The sequence below is a fragment of the Alligator sinensis genome, unplaced genomic scaffold (genome assembly GCF_000455745.1).
Source record: "Alligator sinensis unplaced genomic scaffold, ASM45574v1 scaffold61_2, whole genome shotgun sequence".
In the NCBI taxonomy this organism is placed as follows: domain Eukaryota; kingdom Metazoa; phylum Chordata; order Crocodylia; family Alligatoridae; genus Alligator; species Alligator sinensis.
Window position 1 is genome coordinate 1137389 of NW_005842108.1, and position 10781 is coordinate 1148169.

General features: G+C 37.7%; 1 protein-coding gene across 35 annotated transcripts in view; it reads right to left on the bottom strand.

Annotated features, from left to right (window-relative positions):
* NEB (nebulin) overlaps positions 1–10781 on the bottom strand; it is a 214835-nt gene that overhangs the window by 64699 nt on the left and 139355 nt on the right. For all 35 annotated transcript variants that reach the window (XM_025205209.1, XM_025205234.1, XM_025205245.1 and 32 more), the window contains 15 exons: positions 10222–10533; positions 9969–10073; positions 9781–9885; positions 9220–9324; positions 8311–8418; positions 8104–8217; positions 6728–6925; positions 5879–5983; positions 3818–3922; positions 3621–3725; positions 3121–3228; positions 2500–2613; positions 1769–1966; positions 905–1009; positions 108–212 (listed from right to left, as the gene is read on the bottom strand). In XM_025205209.1, the coding sequence (XP_025060994.1) occupies positions 108–212; positions 905–1009; positions 1769–1966; positions 2500–2613; positions 3121–3228; positions 3621–3725; positions 3818–3922; positions 5879–5983; positions 6728–6925; positions 8104–8217; positions 8311–8418; positions 9220–9324; positions 9781–9885; positions 9969–10073; positions 10222–10533 (1992 nt within the window). The remainder of the gene's footprint in view (positions 1–107; positions 213–904; positions 1010–1768; positions 1967–2499; positions 2614–3120; positions 3229–3620; positions 3726–3817; positions 3923–5878; positions 5984–6727; positions 6926–8103; positions 8218–8310; positions 8419–9219; positions 9325–9780; positions 9886–9968; positions 10074–10221; positions 10534–10781) is intronic.

A 10781-nucleotide genomic window follows, 5' to 3' on the forward strand; every position in this document is an offset into this window, starting at 1 on the left:
GTTGCCAGGGGAGTAAAGAATAGCAGGAAAATAATCAGAGCATATTTACTGAGACATGATGCATATATTACTATATTACAGGATGGACATGTAATATCAGTACTTACATCACTCAAATTCTTGCCACTGATGACATTCTGAACATAGACAGGAGTGTCAAGGATCATGGTGTAGTCATTCTTCATTTTCTCTGCCTTGGATTTGTACTTAATCTGCAGCGAAAAAATAAAACAGCTTCATTCTGGCACTTGTTCAGTTAGGCATCTTCTTCATGGTATTAGTAATGCACTCAGGCAATAAGAATTTATAAGCAAAAAGGCTCAATGTACATAATTGATATGCTTGGCTGAATAAAAAGTCATAAGGTTGCATTAAAGGGATACTGTAATACTTTAACCTAAAAAAATCATTCATTAAATATTTATGTCTACCATATGAAACCACAAGCCCAAAGCAATTCCAATTACTCTTGAACAGATTTAATTTTATAACATTACATTTTTAATTCTTTTGTTTCATACCCTACATAGCTCAAAAGACCTGAGTCATGAAAGAACCAGTACTCAGGAACAGTATTTAGGTATCTTGTCAAGTCCCTTTGATAGCAATAACACTTAAGGATATTTTTAAACCTAAGCACATTTAAGCATTTCTCTGAATAGACATACATTTAAATAAATGCTGAAGTACTTTTCTGAGTGGGGCCTATTTGATGGACACTTCTTTACTAAAAACTAAAGATCAAAACATTTAATCTGAACATTTTAGTATAGACAGGAAAGGCTTTCTGGCTTTCATGCAAGGGGCTACATGCAGTTTTTGCACTGCATTCTTTTACCTAAAAAGTATGCCTGGAAGTGAAAGAAACTAAAAAGCAGGACCAAAGTAGACAGGTCAGACTTACATCATCACGAAGGTCATAAGCATGCTTGGCATGGAGAATTTCAGGAGTATCCCAAACAAAGCAACCAATGCCTTTCAGCCAGTTGAGGTCATCCTTGTAGACAACCTACAGTATTAGAACAAAAAAGATATGATAAACATTTCAGTACAACTTAATTGCTTATCACTAAATCAATCCCAGAGGTTAACTTTCAATAGCAAATACCCTTTCCAATATTCCATAAACAAATGTCTCTGAAAATGAAAAGGCAAACATACCATTCAATCTTTTTAATTTTGATTTACTGACTATAAGGAACTGTGTGAGGAAGCCCCGCTACAGAAGTAATTCAACAAGAAGGGTTTCAGTTAGACGTATGTTTTTCACTATGGTGTACCACTGATCGCATCAGGTATCTACAGGAAAAAATCCTCAGAAAATTTGGATAGTTTTACCAAATTCAATAGAATTGTTCCACGTAGATCCTAGGATTTCTTAAAATATTTATTTATTTGCAAAAGCAATACATTTTTATAAAGGAAATACATGAAAAATTTATTAAATGGTTGAGCAACTGTATGAATATTTGTTTCTAATTTCTACAACTAGGAAAATATCACATTTTCAATAAGATCAAAGAATTTCTATAACCAGCTTTAATTATTAGTATCCAACAAATATAGTAAAAAATGTTTCAATGCTGAACATTTTAGTGTGTAAATTGACTTCACTTAAAGAAAAGGACTTGGCGTGGCTAAACTAATCTGATGATACTGCAGTTACGGCTATTACTGTCATATTCAGTTTGCATGTGGAATTTATGCATCAAAAACCACAAGTCCAGGTTAACCATATGTGTTCAGAATATCATGCTTGAGAACTTACATCACTAAGCTGGTCCGTGACTTTTCGAACATGGGCATTGATATGAAGATCCGGCATGCAAATCCACTCATGGAGACGCGTACGATAATCAATTTCACTGACTTTCTTCTGCGTGTCCTTAGCACCAATTATTTCCAACATATCTGGTACAATGTGGATTTTGGCCTTGTTCTTCTCATAGCCTTCTCTGTACAAACGCTACAAAGTTAAACACACATATTAGTAATATCACAATACAGTCTGAAGCACTGTTTAAAATAGCTGATTTTCTCGTGAGATAATAGTTGGAATGCCTATATGGTCACTACCAGCATTAACTATAATTTGATAGTCTGATTTACACTTAAAATAATTCACAAGCTGGTGATTTCTAGGCTCCCATGCAAATCAATGGCATTATTAAAATATGGTTTGGTATCATTTACACGTGTAAGACTGAAAAGTCTGTTAGTTACAGTAGCACAGATCCATATTGTAAATGAGTCCCTCAACACGGTAGGTTTTGCAAGAAAGATAGAATTTTGTTCTGTAGACAACATGCCAAAAGCTTGGTCACAAAGGTAACTTAACTTAGCAGATGGGCCAGAAGCACACACAAACATGTTTAGATATATATAATAGAGAGTTTAGCAATATGAAAAGCTGATACACACTTACATATGAAATCTGGATTAATATTGGATGACTACTAAATGTGCTCACTACCAGAACTTATTTTTTTAAATACTTACATTAATGTTATACTTGCCAACTCTAAGGCATCTTGCTGTGTTGGGATCATCATCAACACTTCTAGGTAAAGTGTAAAGTGCTTTAAACTTATCATATTCTTCCCGATACTTGACCTAAGCAGAGACCAGGAAAGGATGTAAAATTATTCCTTTATGACAACTGCATTTTTAGAGCCATATTCTTCAGCAATTGAAATGGGCACTAGCCCAGCAAGATGAATGGAGATTACAAGCATTTCAGAACAGGTTTTTTCTTCAGTTTTATTATAGATAGTAAAGTAGCACATACATTCTGGAAGCCATAAAATAGCATTAAAGAATACTCAATGTATCTCTTATAGGGAAATAGCTGCACATCTTTAACTTATAAATGTAAATCTCTAATTGTACAATTGTACCTCAAGAGAGCTAGCTTGTATGGGCTTTAGTTCAGCAAAACATTTAAGCATATTCAGCAAAGCATTTGCTCACATGTATAACTTTAAGCATATGTTTAAATCTTTGCTGAATAGGGTGGATGGCTGAGTCAGACTGATATACCCTAATCTTTCTCTAGTGATTTTCAATAAGCATTTCCATCACTACTAAGACACAAAAGCTGAAGATATTCTGTTCACTTACAAGACTAGCATTATGTTTCAGCTCTTTGGCACGTGACAGAAGAACAGCATCAGAGGGCAGTATGTAACCCGTGGCTTTTACCTTCTCCCAGGCGTCTTTGTACAGGTTCTGAGGGGGTAAAATGTTTTTCTGTATGAGTTAAAATACTCTTATGTTCAGTAATAAACAAAATAGGAAAGCAATTAAAACCACTAGCATTTTAAATAATATCTCCACAGAACTCTGAACTCTTACTCTACCCCCAGAGGCTCTACGTTTGTCAAAATAACCTCCTTTCAGGTTGAAGGATACATCTGATAGATGACAAACTCAACTCTTCTTTTACTGATGCCCATTCTCATATCAGAATGGGTCCTAGCTTAAATGAGCATTTCTGCAGTAAATCAGCTTATCAATATATTGTAATTTGCCAAGGATCTGGAACTAAAAAATCGACAACAACTAAAAAAATGAAAATCCTACCCACTTGCTATCTGAGGGGAAGAGCTAGAATCACTTACATTGCTATAAAGATACTTCAGATTTTCGATTCTATCATGATCCATTGTTTTCACCACAGTTGTGTATTGGTCTTTAGTTTTGTGATAATGTTCTTTATATTTCACCTATAGAAAGAAATATAAAGATGAAATCGCTCTTTTAATTATCGTTTTGAACCCAAGGAGCTTCATGGTGGAAAAAACGGGAGATGACTTACTTCACTAGCATTGAGGCCACTCTGAACTGCAGTCACATAAACTGGAGTGTCAGTAACAACACTGTAGTTATGCAAACCCTCTTTTCCTGCAGCTGTGTATTGAAGCTAAGAAAACAGACAAAAAGAAGTATTAATTCTGACAGTGCTTCAGCCTGTTCCTTCTAGCAAATTCAGCAACCTGGTTATATCTCCCCACTTGTTTCTCTACTTAATACTGAGAAACCTGGGAACTTAAATGTAACTCCTGCAACTTCAAACGTGATGAGGGAGTATTTGTCATGACAGTGAAAAGAAAGGGTAGCAGGGCCAGACACAGGCATGGGTGAAAGGAGCACCTGCCTGGGGCCTAGACAGAAAGGGGGCCCAAAAATGGTACTTTTTTATTATTATCATCACTATCTCTGGCGAAAGGGGGCGCTATACTAAGAGTTCGCCCGGAGCCACCAGAAGTCTAGGTACAGTGCGGAAGGGGAGTGGCTGACCTTTAAAGTCTTCCCCTGTCTTGCGGATTGGGAGAAGGCTGGTAGAGCTCAGGTAAGTCACAGACCCCTGCATACCCTGAAGAGGGTATCTAAGCCCTGCCCCAGCAGCTGGGCCCAGATAAAAAGGCCAGGTGAAAGAACTAGGGAGTTATCCAAAAGAGGGAAGACAATTCTTGGTAGTTTAGCAATAATATTCCAGTTGATACTGGGAGTTACTCAGAGACAATGGGGTAAACCTCTCTGAGGAGTGGATATATTTTTGTTTGATATTAAGTAGGGAAGTCTTAGGTATCTGAGAACATTTCTGGGCATGATATGAAGGCATCAAAGCCTATGCCTCTGTAGCAGGCATCTATTGCAGGTGTCCAGTGCAGTCTGGTTCTCTGATAAACCACAACTTAAAGTAGACTAAGAGGAAAACATCTTAAAGAAGCTGAGACAGGGAGTTTAGGTTCCTAATGTGCAGCAGCTAGACAACCCTCTTTCTCGAGCCTTCATATGAAGTGAGACATCAGCAGGCTGAGACCAGTTTGGAAGGTGGGAGCTGATGACAGCCCTCCCCACATTGGTAAGGATGGATGATTTGTACTTTGTGATTGATGTAGAGTTCCCAGCTAAGTAAAAAACACAAGGGCCTAATTAAACCACATCCTTTGCATGTTGTTTTTATTCCTTTGTGTCCAGAGCAAAGGAGTGATGAAAGATTACATGTAAGGATGCTGACAGACATTCAGGCCCCCACTCTAATTCATGGTGCTTTACATACATACAGTGCCATGAGTTAGAGAGCCCCCAACCCAATGGACATTCACCTGTTGGGTGGGGGGAAGGGGCGGGAGGAAATCGAGCTTACCTAGAGAGCCAAGAAGCCCCTCTCCCCAGCCAAGGAGCCGCCCCGCTCCTCAGCCATGCACCCCCCCCCACCCAACACTGGGGCTGTCATCAGGGAGGAAGGAGGGAGGGACAAGCCAGCAGCAGTGAGCTGCTTTTTTCATGGGCTCAACCCCATTACTCCAGCCAGGGAGGTTGAGGGGGGCCACAAGGTGGTGGGGCTCTGATCTAGCCCCCTCTCACTTCAGCTCAGGCTGGGCAAGCTGGCAGTTTGTGAAAGGAGCAGTGCTGGTGACAGCCCCATGCATCAGCCCAGCCCCAATTGCATGACAAATTAACCCTAGAGAACACAAGTTACCTAAGGTTCTACAAAGTAGAGCACCTTCATCTGATACCTTATTTGAGGAGGGTTAATTTTTCACATAATCAGCCACTTTAAAGTGCTCTGTAGCCGTGAAAGTGTGTCACGGCATGGCTGTAGAGTGCTTTCAGGGGCCTGAACATGCGAAAAATGTAATTTCTGTCTGTGCCCTAAGTAGACTAACCTCATGATCTTCAGATTAAAATAAACTTGCTTGCAATCCTATCCTCTGGCTACTTGCTACCCTTATTATTCTGTTTTTTTCAATAAGAAGAGGAACTAATGATGTTTCTACAGATAAACCTGAAACACTACATGGTGGATTTTCAATGCAAGCATACTACGCTACTACAAATCCTGCTATCAGCTAAGAGAAGATTTACTTACTTGGCTTTGCAGGTCATATGATTTTTTAGCATGCAGGATTTGTGGAGTGTCCCATACATAGCATCCAAATCCTTTCAGCCAAGTTAAGTCATCTTTATATATAACCTGAAGAAAATAAATTAATTAGCTTGCAGAAGCATGCACTCTGCCTCAAAAGTGATAACTTTATCTTTCCCATATCTAACTAGTGTCTTCTACGTGGCAATATACAATGATTCTACGAGCTCTAAACAAGTTTTGTTTGCTTAAAGTTACTTTTGAAAGTTTATATCTAAGCACAAAAAAGTGTTCGTTGTCACTATGTTTTTGCAGCTATTTCAACATAAATTTACATGGGAAACAGAACACAACAACAAATCATGACATACAGGTTCAGGATATTAAACACACAACAAGATTTTCTAAGGCATACATAGCCATGTCCACATTCATATGTAATTTCATACTACAATTACAGCATTGGCTAAGCCAGTGCTTTACAGCCTGCTAGGTGACCTGTACCACCATTCTATTGTCTCTGTAACTGGTGCAGCACCTGACAATGGTGGTACAAAAGTAAGCCGTTGCTGCTTGCAGCTTCTGGAAAACATTTTGGTCCCCAGTGTAAGTTAAAGCAGCTTACAGGAAATAATAAATACAACATATATAAATAATAATAAATAAGGTAATTAAAGATTTCCTAAGAAAAATAATATAAAGACCTTTAATGTAGATTCAATCAAATGATATCTTGAAGCAATTTAGAAAGTATGGTTTCATATGTTAAAAAGTTAAAAAAATAAATCAAGAAGCTTAAGTCACTAAATTAATTCAGCTACCAACATTTTAATTAATAAATAGGACACATACATCACTCAAAATCTCCTGGGCTCTCTTGGCCAGAACAACATCATGTTCTTCAGGTGAACAATTCCACTCATGCAAGTAGGTTCGGTACTCAAGATCACTGAGGATATACTGACACTTTTTAGCCAACACATGATTCAACATGTCACTTGGGATATGGACATTTGCTTTGGTGTCTTCATAATTCTTCCTGTATGCCAGCTAGAAAACAAAGTATTGGGGGAACAGAAAAATGAATATTAAAAATGTGTATTTCTCAGATACATGTTTGACTATGACAGACTATAACACTGGAACCTATTCTGTACCTTCAAAACTAAATAGGAAAAATCCCATGGATTTCATAGAAAGGTTTCTATGCTTATGCATAGCTGAAGAATTTAAATTAAAAATGATTCTACTAGAATTATACAAAGGGAAGATTGACCCTTGGTGAGGGAATGAATGAGGATTCAAGGTGTAAGCAGTCCTTATGCTCCAGAGATTGTTTTTAATTTAAAAAGCTGGAAGGAAAGGGGGATTTTTCCTCTTGTCACCATCGCTGCTTTTATTCTTCACCAGACCTTCTGCTCACACTCTGCTAGCTAGATCACAGTGACTAAATGCAGACAGAATATTAGTGATCATATTACATATAATTGCATATAGCCTTTAGGAGAATATGAGTATGCAGGGAGGGTAACAGATGGCCCAGTATATGAAAGTTTCAAGTAGATGAGCATCCACAGGCATAACTCTGTTCTGTGGATATACAAGTACTGCCAGGTGACTCTAAACTAATTCTGAAATTCTCTGTTAAAGCAAAGGTAGACTGAGCAATAAAATACCTGCTCAGATTTCAGGCAATTGCAAACAATAAATATTAATTAATCTGTCAAGCCCAATGTGATAGTGAGTGGGTGACACAGAGTGGGGGCTAAGGGGAAGAGTATACTGGTGGAGCATATATATACTGATCTATCCCTTGCCCCTCTTCTCTTACATCTTGCAGCATTCAGTGCCAGGAAGTCCTAATTTGTAGGTTCTGCTCCTAAGTATCATGTCCCACTGATGGACTTATCTTGCATGAAGCTGTCCATTCTTTCAAACTTGGTCAATTTATCAGCCTCTATAATTAATTGTCATCTTAGCCTCCTAAGCAGCTTCACACTTACTTATTGATTCCTAGCTACACACCAAGCATTCAGAAAAATCTGCCAATTTAAAACAATGTTTTGACTTAATCAAATACAAGAGTGTTTATTATGAGTTAAATTTTGAAGGCCTGATCCTTCAGCTTTTCTACTAACAAATGCCTGCGTGTGTTGAAGGATCAAGGCTTATTAGATACCACAATACTGAAAAAGATAGTAATATAACAGATAAAAATCTCTTCTTACCGCACTCCTCATTTTCTGGAATGCTAGAGAATGAATGACGCTGGGGAACTCACTAACATCCTTCCCAGCCAAGTAATGGCCCTTCAGCTTCTCATATATTGCTTTATATTTAAGCTGCAAAATAGTCACACAAAAATTGTTGAGATGATTCAAATAAGCAATACCTCAAAAAGAGATACATGGTATTGAAAGAAGATTCACACCAACCTCACTGTTAATATAATTAGAATGCTTAGCTCCAACGACAGGGATGTATTTTTCGTCCAAAGTATAACCTATAGGTTTGGTGATTTCCCATGCATCTTTATACAGTTTCTGGACAAAAAAAAGATGTATACGTTTTGATTAAAACATCCAGTACATTTTCAAATGAACATATTCATATGAGCAAAATATTTAAAGTTAGGTCTTTCTACCATTACCTACAGTCAATAGTCCCTTAGGGCACTTATACATGTGCAGTAAGGCTGCTCTGACACACTGTGATTACAACGCGTTCGAGCAGACTCAGTTGCTGGAGTGTGGTAATTACTACGCTCCAGCAGCTTCCAGCATTTCATGTATTAAAGGGCACCCCTTCCCCCACTACCGGAGCATGTATATAAATGCCCTTACTTCAAAATGGTACCAGAAAAATTATCTATAATCTAAATGTGAAGCCTTGGTAATAGAGCACAATACAAAATAGGTAAAGCTGTATTTACATATTCATGAAAATATTCCTAGTCCTGTTGTCCCCCATCCAGCTGTAAATCTGACATTTCATTCAAGTTTCATTAGATGTATAATTAAAAAATCTAAAGCATTTTTCTAGATGCATACATTTACAATACTGCCTGCCTATTCTATACTGTACTGTTTGTATAGCGCAGTACTTTTCATCAGTAGATCTCAAAGCAGTTTGCCAAGGACAGTGAATATAATAATCCCCATTTTACTGATAGGGGAACAGTGGCATGGAGAAGTAAAGTGACTTGCCCCAGAGCGCCCAGCAACTAATGGTAGAGGTAGGAATAGAACTCAGCTCTGCTGTGTCCCAATCCAGGGCATTACGCATTAGGGTCAGCAAAGTGAAATAAAATGAAGTGGTTAGACAGACTATTTACAAAAACTTACATCACTATAAAGCTTAGACATATCTCTGGCAAGATTCAGCAGTGGAGTGTCATCAGAACCAATATACTGGCCTCTCTCGAGGTTAAATGTTTCCTTGTATTTTAGCTAAAGAAGAAAATAAACACGTTAATGATCTGTGGAAAATTAATTAGCTGATTAGACCTCCTGTCAGTTGCTGATGTTTACTGCTTGGTGAATTTATCTCATATACAATGATACTATCAAAGATATACCAGTCACCATGATCCTTAAGCAAGCGTCCCTTGGCACATTAGCAGATTCAAATGGCATTAAAAACACTTGATCTGTAAGAAGATTTTAGTAGCTTTACTATAAATTCAGCCAAAATGGATCTAATTTTGATTACAAGAAATCTTACATTTTTTTTTACTGAAAAACACAAAATGCCATCACACAATAATCCTGTGTTGCTCACTTATATAACACTTTACTAAAAGTCTAGCATTGCTAACTATATCACTGCTAACTATAGAACATAGCCTGGCATAATAATTAAGCTGTCTAATAATGCTACCGTGACAATTAAAAAAAAATGCTTACATCACTTTGATTGACAGCGTTAATCCTCGCCAAAACAACTTCTGGTGTGTCAACCACTGATGTCATATTGGAAAAGTTGTCCAGGGCCTCCTTTGTATAGACTCTCTGCAAAGACATAATAATATCACCTTAAATGCTATGCACTAGAACCAGGACAGAATCATACACGTTGCAGAAAATTTACTCACCTTATTTACCAAATCTTGGGCATTCTTTACTCTCTTGTGCTCTACAGAATCCAGTGGCATCCACCCAATGCCACGGATCCATTCCAGATCAGATTTATAGAGATTCTGAAAAAAAATGAAAGGAAATGAAAGTATTGCACAGACAATATCATGAGTTAAGCCAAAGTAAAATATGTGAGCTTCATAAATACAAGCCATATACTTAAAGCACCAAGAAGTCAGAATTGCAGGGTGTAAATATAAAATCACTTACATCACTTTGTAGATCATAGGCCTTCCTTGCCTGGATGCAGTCGTTCTGGTCAGGATGGCAGGTCCATTCATGCAGGTAGTGACGGTAGTCAATATCACTGACCAAGGCCTGGCAGTCCTTGGCACCCACGACTGACAATATATCTGGCGGGATGTGAATTCTAGCCTTTGATTTGTTATAAGCTGCTTTGTACAACCTGTCATTATGGATCTTGCCTGCATGCTCAAACCACACCAGTTTGGGATCATCTCTCATAGTGGGAACTCCAACATAGTGGCCTCTTTGATTAACATATTCAGCTTTGTATTTAAGCTGGGAAGGGGGAAGAGAGACATTTTAATGTCAAAATGGAATATATTTGTGAAAGACCTGTTTCCTTGTATATCAGAAATAACAATGACCTTGCTTTACTGCTAAATACAGTTACAATTTTCAGAATGCTGCTACATCTTGTAAGAGGGGATGAGGGATAATACTACAATACGAATTAATGAAAATGTTATTTTCTAGTTTAATATAGTTCAATCTTTTAACAGAGCAACTTATTTAAAACAGCAGGA